The sequence below is a fragment of the Callionymus lyra genome, chromosome 2, assembly GCF_982586985.1.
Source record: "Callionymus lyra chromosome 2, fCalLyr1.hap1.1, whole genome shotgun sequence".
Lineage (NCBI taxonomy): Eukaryota > Metazoa > Chordata > Actinopteri > Syngnathiformes > Callionymidae > Callionymus > Callionymus lyra.
Window position 1 is genome coordinate 20,724,207 of NC_141819.1, and position 18,748 is coordinate 20,742,954.

Here is an 18,748-nt window from a genome sequence, read left to right on the forward strand (position 1 = left end):
TATCATGTACACAAGTGTATAGTCATGGTGAGTACACTAGACATGTATGTTGAGATTTAAATACCACAAAGAAAAACAACATTTTTCTCGTTGTGAAAATGGCCGCCCAATGTTGAGCTCTGGTTATTTGCATTGTTGGAGAGCTAATAAATACTCATCAGGGCTTAAAGGTTGTTCTTAGACAATCCTTGTGAGTGATTTGATTCTTGGTTTAAAATACACGTAATTGACAGAGAGTCTCCGAGATAAGAAGTGCTGCCTTCACGGAGAAGCAGGAGACACATGTTACCTTCACGTATGAAAGTCAAACATTTCCATCTTCAAGCTCCCACGGGAGCCGAATGAAATAGACTGTTCCGTGTGTGTGTGTTGGATGTGTTTGAAACCTGCTCCCTCCTTGACCGACACCCGTCTTCATACGGGCGAGAGGTTCTTCAACAGGGTTTTCCCCCGAGGGGCTCCGCCGCCTGCGTGAGCAACCAGCATGTCCGCTGTCCTCCTGTCACATTAGCATAGGCTCCTTCTGCAGGACTGCTAATTACGCTGGTGTGTGACAGAACAGTGGCGAGATGGGGGGTGTATGGGGGGTTGGATGGGGGAGGTGGGTGAGGGAGGGTGAACTTTTCATGTGCGACAGAGGGTTCAGCATCAAAAAGCATCGTTTTCAGAGCCATTCTTGGTGGATTGATGATGAGCGAGGCTTCTCTGAAAATGAAGAGCTCATGATTGGATTGTGATGAATGAAGAGTGAGGCTGTTAGTGTAACAGCTTAGAGACTTATTGACAACGATCAGTCTCACCTCTGATCAATTACGACTTCCCTGGGGATTATTTTACGGAGTGAGTCGTCTTGAGTAGACCGTATCTACCATATGCAGTTCATTTTATGAACGCTGTGTTAAAATATAGCTTAAAATGTTGTCAAGTAATTAATGTACATGTTAAAGGGCAACTAATGACTTAATTGTGTCTTAAATGGATCCTCAATATGTGTCTGTTTGTACATGACTTTTTTAAAAAAATTGAAATATTTACATTAGATAGTGTGCTTAAGCCCCGCCCACTGAAATGGAGATGAAATCTTGTTTACCATAAACACACGCACTCAGCTCTGATTGGTCAAACATCAAAGGCTTGTCACGCAGCGTCATCAATCCAGGAAGTCTTCACCTCCAAGGGTCTCGTTGTATAAACAAAGCAGGGCGTGATTACAGCTGGCTGAAGGAGTGAAGCCATTATTAGGTCGTAATGGACTCCGCTTTCGTAACCTCTCATTCGTTGAGATTTCAGACGGGGGAGAACTTTATAAAGTAATAACTTCAAAACATGGTCATGATGAGAGACTTACTCTATCTTTGAGAAGAAGACTTCAACGTTTAATATTTTACAATTATAACGGTGTACCACATAACATGTACCTGCTTTGACTATTAAAAAGACACTGTGTCTTTGTTGTTAATCACAGACAAGTGGGTGTTAAACTTATCTGAGACCTTTTTGTGCTCAAACACTTTCAGCACAAAAGGTCTCAGACAAGCAAGTTTGGACACAATTTGATTCATTTGGTCTTTTTGGTAGCCTGATAGATTCGGTGAAGCTACAGGAAAACTGTAATCTATCCAGTGCTATCTCGCTGAAGTGAAATGTACACCCTTGTAACGCATTATAATTTTGCATATTTTGGAGACCAAAATCTGAATTCTGTAAATGACTAACAAAAACAAAAAAGCTATAATCTAATATCAAATAACATTTATACAACATACATCTCAATTGGAGCTATAACAGGGTGGAAAATATTAATTTAATTGCTAAGTGAAAATGAAAACTACCCTTGTGTTATCACAGGGTCAAGGCGACCCAAAAAACAAACGTGTTTGTGGCATCCCTTGTGTTGCCTCTGGGTCAAACACATTTCTTTAGGGGTCCTCGGGTGACCTTGTCCCAGGGACACCCCGAGGGTTAGGATTTTAAAGTTTGTTTCGTAGATTGACCCATTAAACTAGATACTTCCTATAATCTGGCGATAAAGATAATTCATGCTCTTAGCTGCAGCTAGTCAACATTTCATTGAGCACTTCAGCTCGACCTCATCTGAGACAAATGACCTTGAGGGCAACACTAGCAGCGGACCTTATTAATCTTAGACATAGACTAAAGAAAAGACAATTTCACTCTAAATTTCGTGAAATCCTGATTCATGGCTCTACTACTTAATTTCTTAGAATTAGGTTTAAGACAAAATGGTCTATTTCCACAGGAAGCCCAAATACATACTGTATGTGGATATAATGTTATGGCACCATCTTAAACAGTTGAAGCCAGCAGATGTCCTCTCCTCTCTGTTGTGAAATACATCTTTGATTGCCGCTGCTGGTGAGCAGAGGTCTGGTGGAGTCGGATTTATCTCCCAGACTGAGATAAATCTGCTCAAATTGAATGAAGAAACGTGTCTGGCTGTGATATTCGTGCTCCTCTGACTCACAACTCTCCCGGGTAAACGCCTCTAGACCGATTGGGAGGAAGAGCAAACGGTGCAAACAGACGATGACAGACGGTTTCCTTCTGAAGAGACTGAAGAGAAGTGAGCTTCGCTCCCAAATGACACTTGACAGTTTAACACCCCCTGCTGCCATTCCTGCGTTTCCCATCAACCATCCTTGCTGTAAAAGACTCCGTCAAAGCTGCTCAACGGGTCCAGGAAGTCCAGTATCTGCGTGGATCTGGTCAAAACCAGAGCCTCGATGCTCCAGGACTGAATCGTAAAAAAAACAGCTGATTTCCATTTGTATTACGGCGCTGAAAGCTCTTGCAGCTGCTTACATCACAAGGCCAATCAAGCCGCGGCTCTCAGACCCCAAATATTGAAATTCCACTCTTTCATCAGGAACAAAAGAACACAGACGGTCGGACGCGTGTCTTCGTTTTACATTAATATTGAGTGAAATGCAAATGCGGCGAGCTCTTAAGACGTCGTATCACATGTCAGATCAAGCCGTCAGATTACTCCATTTGTTGTGTATTAATGTGTGAAGTGAGCTATTAAGTCTCGCAAGCAAACACGGTCAGACACCAACGCGCTGATCCTTTTCCCCTCGTACATGATGTTCTATAAACTCCTTTAGACGTTCCGCTGAAATAATTTGACCCAGATTTTAAGAGTAGGAATTCATTCCAAACCAAAACTTGACCCAGTTTTTTCCGTTCAGGGAAAGTAAGTCCGACTGTGCCGGAGAAGGTTTGAGTGTTTGAAGGACGTTCGGTCTCGCCTCCCCTCCGCTGACAGAAGGAGAGCGTGAAGATCGAACAGTTACAGTTTGGAAACAACAGACTGGCTAAAGATCAGCAAGTGTTTGCTGTACTTCTACACCGATGTAGGTCGAGATCGACCTGGTTAGACCCGCGGAGATTTTGTACGCTTCATTACTAGATTAAAACGAGTTCTAATGAAAAAGTTTTGAGTAAATTGTCTTTGATTTCTCATCTGACATGATTTATTTAATGGCCAACTATTGATTTGTCATGTATTATTAGTCATTGGATGTGTCTTCTCTGCTCCTGACAGGCGGAAGGATCTTCTTTTCTTCAGATGGGAGCTTCTCTGGAGCAGCAGGTCGTCTCCATGTTCAAGGTATGTGGTTTAAAAAGACCAAAGGTGTCAATCAAAGAGCCAAAACAGTAAAAAATGTAATGTTGTCTAAAACACCTTTAGCTCTAATCTAAGTTTGTCAACTGTTGCAGTACAAAATGGAACTACTGCAATTGATTGATACAAATAAAGCTGCAGTGGTGATAATGTTCATCATTGAGTAATAATAATAATAATATACTGTATATATTTTTACAACTATGAAAAATGACTAAAATTAAACGTAACAAAAGTTATGAAAATAATTAGATGACAGTGATACTGGAAGCAAGAATGATAGAGAGTATTAACAACAACAACAACAATAATAATAATAATAAAAGAAAATTATAATTACATAATAAAATAAACACACAAACAATAAGGCAAACTCTGGTGAGGAGGCATTAAATACAAACAAATGAACCCCCAACAAGTATTTATACTAGTTTAGATACATTTATTTTTAACATTTATATTCTATTTTAGCAGTTTATTTTGGTGTCTAAACAAGAAGGAGCTGTCTCGCCTGCAGTTAACAAAAAAACTCTGCAGTTAGAATTCTGACCCGCTCTAGTAGAAGAACTCACATTTCCCCGATCCTTAAAACTCTTCACTGGCTGCCAGTTTCTTTCAGGATCAACTTTAAAATTCTGGTTCTTACTTTGAGATCTATTCATGGTCAGGCTCCTCCTTACATCACTGATCTGATCCAGCCTTACACCCCAGCTCGGGCTCTGAGGTCTGTGGATCAGAATCTACTGATGGTTCCTGAACACACTTCCGGACCAGAGGAGAGAAATCCTTCCACTGTTGCTCATAAGCTTTGGAACGATCTTCCTCTATGGATCTACTGACTCCACCAAACTTGCTGATATATCTCTAAACAAATGACCACAGAGAAAAAAAAAGTTTTTTTTTAAACTTATTGTAAACAATGTATCTTAAGTTTTTCCTGAATCCTATCAGAAATAACAAATAATGAAAACAATAAAAACACAATCCATCCTTTAAATCCATTATAATAAGACCACAGTCGGCACTTATGCCCTTAACCTACCACCTCTACAAATAAACCAGAGCTCTTTTATTTTTCCTTCAGCTGATGGAGGAGTACGACTGGGGAGAGTTCGCTGTCATCACCAGCTTGCTTCCGGGCTACGACACCTTCGTGGACATCGTGGAGTCGTACACTGACACGTCCTACTTCCTGTGGGTTCTTCAAGACGTGCTGACTCTGGAAATGTCCGTCGGCGCCAACGAAGTCAGGACCAAGAAGCTGCTCCAGCAGGTGCCAAGTTTTCAAAACAAATAAAAACATTGCTTTATGTATCTCAGGCTCTTTTTATAACATTCTCATAGTAAGTCATTTTTAAAAAAGGGTTTTTTTTGTATAATGGTAAAAGTTGTTTAACTTTGTTAACCTTTGAAGAAAAAAAAATGAAGAGATAATTAAGATTGAACCTCTTTATTATCCTTGTCTTGAAAAGACAATAATAATCATACTTCCTGTTACAAATAGTCTTTGCTTGATATACTTTTTGTTTGGTCCACGACACAGATTAAAACAACAATTTAACCCTGTGTTATCTCAGGGTCAAGATGACCTGAAGGCCCGAAAACAAATGTGTTTGTGGTATCCCTTGTATTGTCTCCAGGTCAAGGTGAACAACCTCTTCCACTGCATATGTATATCTAGAAGCCAGAGAGAACGTTCACTTTGACCCAGAGAGAACACAAGGGATACCACAAACACATTTGTTTATAGGCCTTTGGTTCACCTTGATCCAGAGACAACACGAGGGATACTACAAACACATTTGTTTTCAATGTATTGCATGAGAACAAAGTCATTGGCCCTCCAACTAAATTGTTCCCCAATTGAAATCTCAAAATCTTCACAAAAAGTTCCCAAGAGCTTTTCTGAAGTGTCTTCGCTGACTCAGCGTAACAGATTCTGTTTGTGTCCTCAGTTGGATTCTCAAGTCCTCCTGGTCTACTGCTCCTTTGAAGAGGCGCAGTACCTGTTCCGTCAGGCGTCGGAGGCCGGCCTGGTGGGCCCGGGCTTCATCTGGATCCTCCCCAGCCTGGCCGTGGGCAACCCTGAGATCCCGCCACCTGTCAGCTTCCCCGTCGGCGTGATCGGCGTCATCACGGACCAGTGGAGGAAGAGCCTGAGGCAGCGGGTGAGGGAGGGAGTCGCCATCGTCGCCAAAGGGGCGGAGAGCTTCAAGAAGCATCACGGATTCATCCCTGAAGGACACGGCGACTGCAGCAAGCCGGCCAAATCCTCCAACAACAACACCTTGTTCAGGTGAGTCCTGGTGGTGGATGATACCCCTGGATGAGTCTGCTGTCATCAAGGGAAGAGGTTCAAAGTCATGGAAGCGTGCCGGGCCATCAGAATGTTGGAGGTTGAACTTACATTTAGTTTTTCAAAGCATTTTTTAAACTAATTGAATTTAATAACTTGTAGATTGAATTGTTGAATTTGTTTTATTTAATCGTTGAATTCAAATTCTTATAAATAACATTTCAATAGTTTCAACATTTGAAATGTTAAATACAACCGTTTATTATGTATATTTGTAGTGTTACATATACATTTTTATTTTTAAGTTATTTTCTCTTGGGAGGGGTGACCTTCGGGTCACCTTGACCCAGAGACAACACAAGGGATAAAACGAATACGTTAGTTTTCGAGCCTTTGGGTCACCTTGACCTTGAGATTACTCGAGATAAAATATTCAAGAATTTAACCCACTACAAAAGCTGATAATATGAAAGCTAATCTGAGACTTAGTGCAGCTCCTTGAAACCATCGAGAGACAACAAGGACGTTAGAGTTAAAATGTTGTTGTTCATCGACTCTGAAGCTTCTTCAGGCGTCAGCAGGAATTAAACACTAAGGACTAAGGATTTGTTGATCAAGCCATTTAGACGACTCATATGGTCTCAGTACCTTGTTATGTTTCTCAAAACTCTTCAAATTACTATGCAAATCATTGCATGACCTCCTGACCTCGCGCCCCCCCTCCCCCTGCAGGCACATGCTGAACGTCACCTGGGAGAGAAAAGACCTCTCGTTCAACAGCCAAGGTTTCCTGTCCAACCCGTCCATGGTCATCGTGGCTCTGGACCGAGAGCGCCTGTGGGACAAGGTACTGAGACACACACACGGCGGCAGAGTCCAGAGCCAGAGAGATCTGTTTGTGTTTTGACTATTGTTTTGCTCACACAATGTCCTGGCTGCCTGCGCTCACATCTGTAAGACAGGGAGTCGCTCCAGAAACAGCTGGCAGGAGCGAACTCGGTAATTCATCGGGAAGGAGAGAAATGGTGCACATTTAAAGTCTCAATTTTCACCAAAAATAACAGGCTCACGATGAACACTCAATATGTTTCAATCCAAAACACAGTCCACTCTGCTGTTGTTCTGCCCTGTGTGAGGTCAACGAAACGTCATTTTTCTATTATTTATTACTTGTTTAAACTCTGTGACCCGACTTCCTACCACAGGTCGGAGGTCAGACACGCTTCCAGACGGTTTCTCTCCAGTGTCGGTCGTTGTCAACAAACGGCAATAATAAAATTATACATTCAGTGGTCGCACATGCAGGTCAAGGACAACACCGGTGTCAGGAATCCAAACTAAATCCTCTCACTGTGATTTCACGAGGGTGAGAATCTGATGCAGCAACAAAAACAGTTTTATTTTCGTAGGGTTTACTTTTTAACTCTTTAAAACTAAAGAGAAACTACATTTCAACAGTGGCCTTCAGTGGCGCACGTTTGAATGAATCCACCTCTTAATAACTACTTTAAGGTAATTTATACACCACAGGGATCTGAGCGTGTACTGTTATAGGTCAATAAGACGTTTAGATCATCCTCAAATGAGTGCATGATCAGTGCATTATATCAAAATATCACTCCGACTACAGTCTGTGTGGTTTCCATGGCCACGACACACGAAACTTAGTAACACAACAACAAACGGAGGAACAACAACAGCTAGAATTTAATCAGCAGCTACATCACATTAAGAGTCGCGAATATATCAATGATCGACACACAACAGCCCAGACCATAACGTCAGAAGCGTCTCTGACGCCCGGGAATGAGAACCGATGAAATCAACCAGAATAAATGTCTTTAGTTAGGAAACAAAATCCGAGCCTCATTAATCTGCAGCGAAATACACGCACACAAACACACAAACACAGACAGAAACTATGAGGAATAATTTAATACATATTTATGAAAAATAAACAATAAAAAATAATTGAATTAAATTAAAATTGAATTTATTTTCTGATTATCTTTAGGCCAGCAGAGAAGGCGGCCCCCCTCTGCATTTCAATGACACATTCAGACAATATTTCCTGTTGAGGGTATCAGTCCCATGATGATATTGAATGGCTGAATTTAACATCACAATTGTCAAAACTGTATTTTCTACTGAATTTTGTAAGCATTGTATTTCGTTTATAATGTTTTTTTTAGTTCAATTAGTTTCTTTGAATGGGTTCAATAACTTATTTATTAAAATAAAAGGTTGTTTTTTTCTGATACATTGAATGTATATATTTTGAAAAATGAATATTTTTTTTTCACATAGTGTTTGATATTTGAATTCCAACAATTAAAGCAGCTCTATGAGATTTTTAGTCTACCGACGCCAGTGGACTAAAGTGGTAGTGTTTAGCCCGACGGGAGACTACATTTCCCATGAGCACTCGCTAAACGTCGCAAAAGTTGCCATGTCCCGGTTTGTAGCAGTTGGACAAATTTTCTGTTTCCAGACTTCCATTGATGAATGAAGGATGATACTGATGAGGTAATGAATCAGATTGTGGATAATAATAATATGATAACATAACTTTAACTTTGTAGTTGTACCGTAATCCCCCCCCAACCACAACCAACGCGATATGTAGCATGTTCACACCATCCCCAAGAACTTAACAGTGAAAATAAGAATCACACAAAACCCCTGAAGTCACAGTATATGAGTTATTTAGATAGTTTTAAGATGATGTGTCATCACTAGTTTTATGAAAATATTTTAGTACAAAAATATTAAAGTACCCAAAACTACCCAGAGCTGCTTTAAAGATGAATCTTTAACAGCAACAAATACAAATAAATACATTTTTTTTGTTCACTGGGACCATGTTTGAAATGTTGGCTCTCTGACAGAACAATAACGAAGGGCTGGAGAAAATCTCGACACAATTATGAGGAGTTTGGCTCTGCTTTGTGTGGCGTTATGTGTTGAGAATATAAATTCAAGGATAACAAGAATAATTACACCTTTTCATTATGATGATTAATGTGAGATATGCTCAACTACTTTAGAGTTATATTTATATATAACGTTGTATAAATATGAATAAATAATATATTAAATACATGGTGGGAAATATATAAACAGGAATAAATTAGCGAGTCAAAGTTCAAGCCATTTTATTTAAGTCAAACATTGACACAAATGACAAATGAGAGTCAATCAATCAATTAACTTGTATAAATAGTGTTCAACTGAGATTAGAAAAGAATCCCTTAGGCACTGAAAGATATCAACATGAAATCATCAAAATATTGAAGTGAAAATAATAACAATAGTAACACATTCACCAAGAAATCAATGACAAAATGAATCACATGCTTTGACTCAATCTTTATTCAAACTTATTGCACAAACAATGTAAATGAAAAATGATGGTTTGATGAAGCTTCATGAAGCATTGTAATTATTTTTAGAGTCCACTAGATGGCGGTCTCTGCACTATTTTTCTTTGTTTTCAACAACTGTTCTAATGTGACATCACATTATTATTAAACTGTTGGCGCCACCTACTGACCTCTAAACAACATGACACTGCTTCATGAAGCTTCATCAGCCCATCACTATAAATGTATATAAAACTGTGATGATAAAAATCACCACAAGTCTGGACTGCTCGCAGATGTTGCGTCTGTTAATCTGCTTAAAATCCTCAAATGTCCGTCGATTGCTGAGTTATTAATCAAATCAACCAGATTAACCAGACACGATACAATTGTCCTCAACATAAACAGATTTAAACCTCATATCAGCGGAGAATAAACACCAGCGTAATAACTCACAGTTGGAGAAAAAAAAGACTCTGGCGTGTCATACATCTGATTAAAGAAGAAAATGCATCAGTTCTCTGTGAAATTATTCTCTCTTTGGGTTCAAAACTTCACAAATGAGACTAAAATTAAATTTAGTTATTTCATGTATTATTGTTTTTTTTTTTCCACAACTACAACTATCTTAAATGTCTTCTCTGTGTGTTGAGGAGTTGGAATTATGGTGTTGGTTTTATTTTATTAGATCTGTCATAATCGGTCTTATACACGCACACACACACACCTAGACACACACACGCACACACAGACACACACTCCTCAAGGGTGGATTGAAAAACTGCAACGAAAGAGAGACCTGAACGTAATCTCAGAGCTACAGTTGAACTCATTTATTTCTGCCCTGAAAACACCAACCTACTTTATCAATGTCATCCACAAACTGTGTGTGTGTGTATTAGCGTGTGTGTATCTCTGTGTGCATATGTTTGTGTTTGTGTGTGTGTGTGAGGTCGAGGACGTTTCAAAGGGTCCATGTGTGGACATTAAAGTGTCAACAAATATTACATTCGTTTTATAACTTCTTCATTGCAACTGCACTATGTCATGCTCTTGGAAACACACGCAGACACACACTCAAACACACAGTGCCTCTTGTGTTGTGTAGCTGCACCACAATGTCGATAGGTTGTGTGTTTTTAATCTTCCCACCTCATCATGATGACACCTGAACATCATGTGACATTTGGGCTGAGAAAAGAACTATTCTGCGCCTGACAACTTGAACTGACGTCACAATTATTTCGACAGATTATGCCGACAGACGATGAAGAGCTGAAACCATCTCAGGGGAACTTATATTATAATAACTGTGTCCAACTTTAACTCAACCCTCGATGTTTTTCTTTCATCATAAATCATCGACCAGATTAATCTGTCGCCAGGTACACGAGTGCCCAGAGGGTTCTAAGATGATTCATTAAACTTAAATGACTTAATGAAAGTAAATACACAAGTTGGCTTCATTTTATGAGCCACAAAGCAATGCTTTAAAAACACAACATTAATCCTCAAGACTCTTACTACGACTGTGTATTTGTCAGGACCCTCCAATGTGTTTATCGTTCGTCTTCTACGTCGTCTCTAATGATCTTGAGCTCCATCAATTCTTCAATCTTATATTGTAATTCCTCAGCATCTGTCTCCACGCCGAGCACACGTAACTGCCCACCGAAGGAAAACCAATAACACATGACAACAATCTGTTAAATATGTTCTGTTTACGAGTGTTGGTTCCGGTCGTTTGGCTCTGCAGAAAAAAAACCGAGATGAATTATTGAATAATCAGTCAACAACATGAGCTCAGATCATAGCGGCACACGTGGAGATGATTTATTGAAATGTCAAAGTGATTCAGTTTCTTGTTAAAAAGCTGAAGTAAATGTTTATTAGGAGTGTTATGTCTTCTATTATGAACCAATATGAGTAGAGTCCTCCATTCATTCAAGTAATCAACGGTGTTTCCTTCAGGTGGGAACCTACGGTCGGGGAATCCTACAGGTCCGCTATCCCGTCTGGCCGCGCTACGGTAACTTCTTGGAACACGTCTCCGACGATCGCCACCTGACCGTCGCCACTCTGGAGGAGCATCCTTTTGTCATGGTGGAGAACGTGGACCCAGGAACCGGGACTTGTGTACGGAACACAGTTCCCTGCAGGCGCCAGTCGAACCACTCGGAGAGGTATGGTAACATCTTGTCTTGGCCTTTGTGCTGGATCACCAGGTCAACGGGCTGAAGAATAGTGTTCTAGAAGTTAAGTCTGAAGAGGGTTGCTTCTGGACTTTTAACCTTCAGGATGGGCGGTCTCATCGATACCATCCATGTGGTGGGATTTGCTATCACATGTATCTACGATTTTGTTGTAGGCAAACCACCAGTATTGATAATGTCCAGCAGTTGGTGCTGTGGCAAACCATAAGGAAGTCTTGGGAAAACATCTGAAGAGTTTGATGCAAAAAGATGGTATAAAAGTGTTTGTGTGGTATATTTGTCCAAGGATTTGGGATAAGAAGGAACAAAGAGGTGTAATAACTGAACCTGTTCTTTGTACAGAAATAATTTAAAGAAGAGATATTGATTTGACTTAGTGACCAAAAGAACAAGATCGCAGGTACAATTCGCCAAAGTGGCTGGGATCTCTATTAAGATAGGGGGGAAAGCATGGCCACCCGGAAGAGCTGGCGAGGTAGTGGTTTGGGCATCAGTAGTCGACTAAGGTGAAGACCCAGGACACACCGGAGAGACAACATCACTCACGCTGGGAAGGGAAAAGAACATCTAAGCTTCCTTGCTGAGGCTACTGAACCCATGGTGCTACTCCAGATAAGTGGTTGTAAGATTAGATGGGATGAAATACTACTATGATTATCTTTATTACTTCTTCTACGGTGTTTCAAATTGAGACGACACATGAACTTGACACTCGATTGTACATAGATACACTTGTTTTTTTAAGAAAATTTGTGTTTTTACTTTATAATGGTAGCTTCTTTAGAAGTTTTTTGCTGATATTCCTTCCATTGGGTTTCTTTTGGATAATGGGTGTAATGTTATCAGATTAAACGATGCATGTTACATAACAACACCCGGATTAAAAGTCCTTTTGGTCGACGGGTTGGTGAGCAAGGCTACCATGTTATTGTTTGCTAAAATGACTGAGAACATTTCTGTCGTGATTGGTAGATAATATAGAAGCTAAAGAATATGACCCTTGTTTTTCTTATGTACTGAGACGTTGATGAGTTTTCATGAACCATTATCGACCCAACCCCAGTTATCTGCTCAGGTGTGGATATAAACCATCAGCTACATAAACTTCATCATCATGTTGACTTCCTAATGTACAAAACTGAACCAACATTAGTGATTTTCAGACAGACACCTCTTCCCTCCCCGCTCGTATAGTTGCCCTAGTTTTGTCCTGAGTCGACGCCACATACCTCCACACTTCATTTAAGTCGAATTAATTGCGACTCAGAGTAACTTTCAACACCTCTGGCTTCACAGATCACAACCTCACTCTTCGCTGCTCCCCCCCCCCCCCCACCCCACCCAGAACAGACTGATGCTGACAACACAAAGTGTATCAGTTTTTCCAAAAGTCGATGATCCCATCTAGCTTTCCTGAATAATGGGATTAGTGTGAACGTAATGTTCATCAGCAGCTTTTGGTGACAGTTTGCAGCTACAGTTGTTTTCAGTCACATGAATTATTTATGTCCTCAGAGATGAAAAATGGGAGCAGGACTGTGTCTGCTTCTTCTCGCTTTAAGTTCCCCCCAAAAACCTAAACTTGTTTTCACATATATATTTCGTTTTTTTTCACTTACCGGAATTTGTTCAATTCAATTCATTTGTAAGTGTCTTATCATAAAAAAGTTTTCTCAAGACACTTTACAGTTGAAGTAAGACTAAAGTGGAGAAAGTAAAAACAGATCCCAGCTATTCAATAATGAGTAAAGCACAGTGTGGCTTCGCTTTTCAAATAACAAAAATGTTAGAATATTCCCTTCTCTATAACTCATTCTACCTGTCTGTAGTTCGGATCATAAACACCTCAGTAATTATTTAGTTTTCATTTAGACTCTTTTCCCCAATTTAAATCAATTATTAAATGTTTATAAGCGAATTATTTAGAAACTCGAATGTTTGTATTGCATTTTACAGTTGTGCGTTATTATTAGTAAAACAGTTTCAGCCAATCAGCGGCTTCGTCACATGTAGCGCAGGCACTTCCGTTGGTGTCAAAAAGTCACGTGTATCGTCAGATCAGGAAATGAAAGAACGGAAAGTGATTATGTTGACAAAGATTTTCTTTTTGTCAATATAAATGTTCTAAGTGTGGTTAAAAGTATCATGTAAATATTTTGTTGACGTTTCTTTAACCCATAAAAAATATTTTAAAGAGACGTTTGCATATGCAGCGTGTGACGTCATCACGTAGGGAAGTGGTGGGGAGCGATATTGTAGGGGGGGTCGAAATTGTACCTACACCGGGAGAGAAATAGCCTCCAGCAATCTAAGCCTATAGCATCTTAAGAAAAACAAAAAGCACTGATTCAGGCAGAGCCAGAGTCAGTCCTTATTATAGGCTTTATTGAAAAGTAAGGTTTTAGGATGTTTTTAATCCTAGAGAGGGTGTTTTTTCCCCGGGCTGAAACCGGTAGTTGGTTCCACAGCACAGGGGCTTAAAAACTGAAGGCCCAGGCTCCAAATCTACATTTACAGACTTGCGGTATAACTAAGATTAGAGATTAGGGATCGTAAGGTCCTAGAGGGTTTATAAATTTGAACATCCTGACAGAAAAGATTTACAATAGTCCAGCATGGAGGTAACAAAAGCATGGATGAGTTTCTCAGCAGCATTCAAAGGAAGGAAGTGCCTGATTTTTTTTAATTTTACGAAGGTGGAAGTAGGCAGTCCTTGAGATTTGTTTTATGTGTGAGATAAATGACAAGTCCTCGTCAAAGCAGACACCCAGATTCTTTACCGCGGTGCTAGCAGCAGGAGCAAGTCCATTAAGTAAGGCTTGATCATTAGTTAATGATTGTCTGACACGTTGTGGACCAACTAGTAGAACCTCAGTTTTGCCTGAGTTCAGTAGAAGGAAGTTTTTGGTCATCCAGGACTTGATATCTGTAATTCAGGACTATAGTTGTGTTAGCTGATTTCTTTCATCTGGCTTTATTGACAAGAAGAGTTTCGGTGTCATCAGCATAACAATGAACGTTTATAGAATGTCTTCTGATCAAGTCCCCTAGTGGGAGCATATAGATTGTGAATAGGATTGGACCAAGAACAGAGCCTTGTGGGACACCATAGCTGACTATGTGTGTGTCGATGAGAGGTGGTTGACATGAACATAGTGATTTCTATCTGACAGGTAGGATTTAAACAGTTAAGAGCAGTTCCACGTATGCCTATATGGTTTTCTAGCCTCTGTATCAGATAATCACAGAGCTGACTTGTTACCAGTTTCTCCAGAATCTTTGAAATGAAGACAAGATTAGAGATAGGCCTATAGTTAGTGAGAACCTCTGGATCAAGAGTGGGCTCTTTAAGCAGAGATTTATTTACTGCAACTTTAAAAATCTGAGGCATGTAGCCTGACGTCATTGAAAAGTTTATAATATATAAGTGTATCGTGTATAAAGTTCCAAGTATATAGTTATATATAGTATATAGTCATTTGTTGTGTCCATTTTTATATTTAAAAAATCCTATTCACATGAGAACATTCTACCCAATCAGGAATCACTTTCTCACCACACAACAATAACAATTGTACCAAGGAAAAAAATGAGTTCTTATTTAAATTCAATATTGTGGCAGATCAAAAGATGAATAAGCAAGGGTGAATATTGTTGTGTTCTTTTCTCTGAATCACAAAACAAAAACATCAGAGCTATAAAAAATTGCTGGAGTTATCACATCAAACACAACTAGAAAATCACCTTTTACAAGGAACCTAATACAGTGTCAGCAGAGAACCAAACCATGATACGAGTAGATTTTCCGCTCTTGTGACCACCTTCTGCCAGAAACTCGTTTTGTTGGTCTCTTTGTAAACACACAAATGAAACAATCCACTGTTTCAATTGACAAAGTCTGCACTTTTTTTTTTGTTTACTCCGTCTACTCTTTCTCTCTGGAGTTTCATTATTTCAACAGGAAGATTCTCTTCTGGCCTGGTATTGATCAAGTCTGTGTGTTCAGACCTTCAGCGGGGACTAAAACTTCGGTGTGATCCGTTAAGACACACAGACTTGTTTCAGTCGCGGCAATTATCCTTTGAACTTGTGGCCTCATGTTTCCCAGATGAGGGTGTAGTGTCTGATAAATAGAATAACAAGTCTGGTGTCTGAGATGTTTCCTAAAATTTGACAGCCAGTAAATGACAACATTTTATTTGAGTCTATTCTTATTGAAACACACTGCAAGTATCAGTGCGCATGTGCAAGATTAAGGCTGATTGCCTAGCAACGTTTTCAAAGTAAAAGCTCAAAATAAAGACTTGTTTTAACTTTTTCCAGGAACAATTCCACTTGTCTAGGCTTCAATACAAGATGAATATTACATACGAGCACCACAGATTGACTTAGACTCCAGTCGCTACATTAAAATCGACACATTTTTGCCTATAACTTTAAATTGGAACAGATTACTTCAATGTATTATTCATCCTCCTTATGTTTTTGGAACTTTTCCTACCCCGAAAAGTTGAGTGCATACGAACAAAAATACATAAAAACATGCGGCTTGATTGGACTCGCACTGCTATTATTTTTTTCACCAGAATATTAAGCAACGTCGCAAAAAACTCTAAGATACGATCAATTTACCATAAGAAATGAATGGGAGAGGGTCAAACATCTCCTGCTCTGGCATACGTTCATTATTCAAAATTTAAAATGTAGATAAGAGTCCAAATAATCAAACTGGGATTTAACACTTTTGTAGTTACCATAGTTTTTTCGTTACGGGGCAAAGCACACAGCTAACACTCTCAATATCCCGGCGGGGAATTATCTAGTTCAACTTATGTTCCTGACATGAGGCCAATACAAGGCAACTGTTACGATTCTGCTCACACTTTAGGAAAAGCAGGTTTTTGCCTCTGAAGCTGTACATGTTTGCAAGTTTTGCATCAACTCTTCAAGTCTTCTTTTATGACTAAATCATTTCTATCTTTATGACTTCATTCCTACATTAAGACGACTTTAACGGTAAATCTCTTGGATGTGTTGTTACCGTGAGTAAGTGTGCTGCTCCGGTTAAGTGATCTAAGAACCCCAGTTCCTCATGTTTGCTGTCGCTGAAGATGTTTTTTTTTCGGTGATTTACGTCAAATCTCTTCTGATTGATCATCACCTGAAGATAACTATCTCCGTAATAGATGTTGTCGTCATGGTCGCTGCGTGTGTGTTATGCAGATGGTTTCTTGTCTGGCACATTTATTATCCAGAGATATGTAGCTGAGCGCACATTGATTGCCAGCAAAGATTTATCTGTCCAACATGGAGGACATCTGTCACGGCGAGCGACAGCATCATCCTCCTCTTTCTCTCCGTTGTTGTAGTTGGGCGCGGACCAAGAACCAGCTGAAGAAACGCGACCACGGTTAAACCAAAGGGTCAAACTTACTGTGCGGTGTGAGCCGCCTCCAGCCCAGACCAGATGTTATTTTTGCTCATTAACAAAACCGAATCATGTCGTCTGGCTCCAGGGTTTGGTTCCACTGACCCCCCGAATATCAAGAACAAAGCTCACGACGATGCTAAACTTTAAATGAGATCTAACATCCATATGAAGGTTTCATCACACACACGACTGAATTATTCCAGCACAGATTGTCGCTCTCGCTCTCCAAGAAGCTGGAATCTATAAGATGTGCCAGAAGCATGTTTGCATGATGTTTGCAAACAAAACATTGTTTATTACATTATCATGTATTTGTTAGTGTTACATTTTAGCACTTTTTCATCTCTATAAAACTATAACACGTAGATGAAAGTGAGGTATTGTTATGTGACAACACTGTTAATGTTAGTTGATTCTATCAATGTCTCATTCATTCTTATCTCATGTTAAAAAACATGTATACAACATTTATACGCATGATGTTTGTACCATCATCATACTGATGAGTGATGAGTACATTAAATTTCATATAGATGGTGATCTATGATATAGTGTCTTAAAGGCCACTCTCTGCTCCACAGTCCTTTGAAGTGATAGATCACTCAAAAATAAACTTTACTCATTTTCTTCTCACCTACATGTCGACTAAGGGTTGAGATTATTTTCAGAGTAATCTGTTCCTTTTAAGTTATTGACAAAAATGAAAGTCCATGCTAATGTAGCGGCTAATGCTGAGTTTTCTTTGTCTTCATCTTTGTCTTCGGCTTAAAAACATCCAAATACTTCTCATCTGTAACGTCTAACTTGTATTTAAGCCGACATGAGGAATTGTTCCGAAAAACGTTCACAATTTTTAATTCTTGTTTGTAGCAGAATTTTAATATATATTTTATAATAAGCGATTAAGACAGGAAGTACTACCGCAAGCGCTTCCAGTGTAGACAGTAGAGGACCTCCTGTCTGTATCGCTTATAATGCTTTAAAGCTCCGCTACAAACAAACTTAAAATATAGACTTGTTTCAGTTTTTGCTGAACAATTCCTCTTCAAATAATATGTTCTTGTTGATTTGAATGTCGAGTGAATTTTTAAAATATAATGATTAGAAGACAAATAGATCATGAGAGTGTAATAACCATTGAAGTTCTTTCATCAATAGCTATGCCATTGTAGTGAGAAAAACAGAGCTTTTAGGCATTTTTATGTTTTATTGTCTGTCTTTTCTGTCACATGATACACACGTGTTACTACTTGATAGCCATTTTTTAAGAGAAAGCGATGTCTAACCTTTTTTTTTACACGACTGTTTAAACTTTTACTTTCAATACAGTGAAACCTCGTATCCTATCAAAATAAGAGCGCCCTCCACTGAGCTGTGAAAAAAAATGAAACCCTCTGACTGCACACACCTCCTGATAATTGACTGGTGGATTTGCTTCATTGACTCCTGGAAGTTTTTATGAGGCAAGAAACCCTTAAAGTAGAGTCAAGCCTCCCTTTCGAGTGCTGCACCTTTAGTGTGTCGAGAGATGCTCCACGAACAAGTAGATCTGTCGTCGTGGGTTTGGATCGATAGAAAGTGACAACCTAGCTGCAGGAACTTGTTGGTCATCATAGAGGCTATAGAAGACAATCTTGTTACTGGAAGTGTTTTGGCAGCAAAAGTACAGTAGCTGTTGTTAAATAAGCTGGTTGCTGGTCCATCTGTCGCTCTCTCTCTCTCCCTCTCTCTCTCCCTCTAATCTGAAGCTGCTGTCGTCCTTACGTCCTGTCATCCTCTTCTTCTGGTTGTTTCTGTCAA

The 18,748-nt window shown here is 39.5% G+C and overlaps 1 protein-coding gene across 2 annotated transcripts in view; it reads left to right on the top strand.

Annotated features, from left to right (window-relative positions):
• LOC148085913 (glutamate receptor ionotropic, NMDA 2C-like) overlaps nucleotides 1-18,748 on the top strand; it is a 46,795-nt gene that overhangs the window by 18,602 nt on the left and 9,445 nt on the right. Inside the window, exons 4-8 of one of the 2 annotated variants that reach the window (XM_087784055.1) lie at nucleotides 3,566-3,631; nucleotides 4,731-4,919; nucleotides 5,602-5,942; nucleotides 6,675-6,789; nucleotides 11,276-11,487. In XM_087784055.1, coding sequence (XP_087640181.1) covers nucleotides 3,566-3,631; nucleotides 4,731-4,919; nucleotides 5,602-5,942; nucleotides 6,675-6,789; nucleotides 11,276-11,487 — 923 coding nt within the window. The remainder of the gene's footprint in view (nucleotides 1-3,565; nucleotides 3,632-4,730; nucleotides 4,920-5,601; nucleotides 5,943-6,674; nucleotides 6,790-11,275; nucleotides 11,488-18,748) is intronic. The other variant, XM_087784056.1, reaches the window with a different exon arrangement.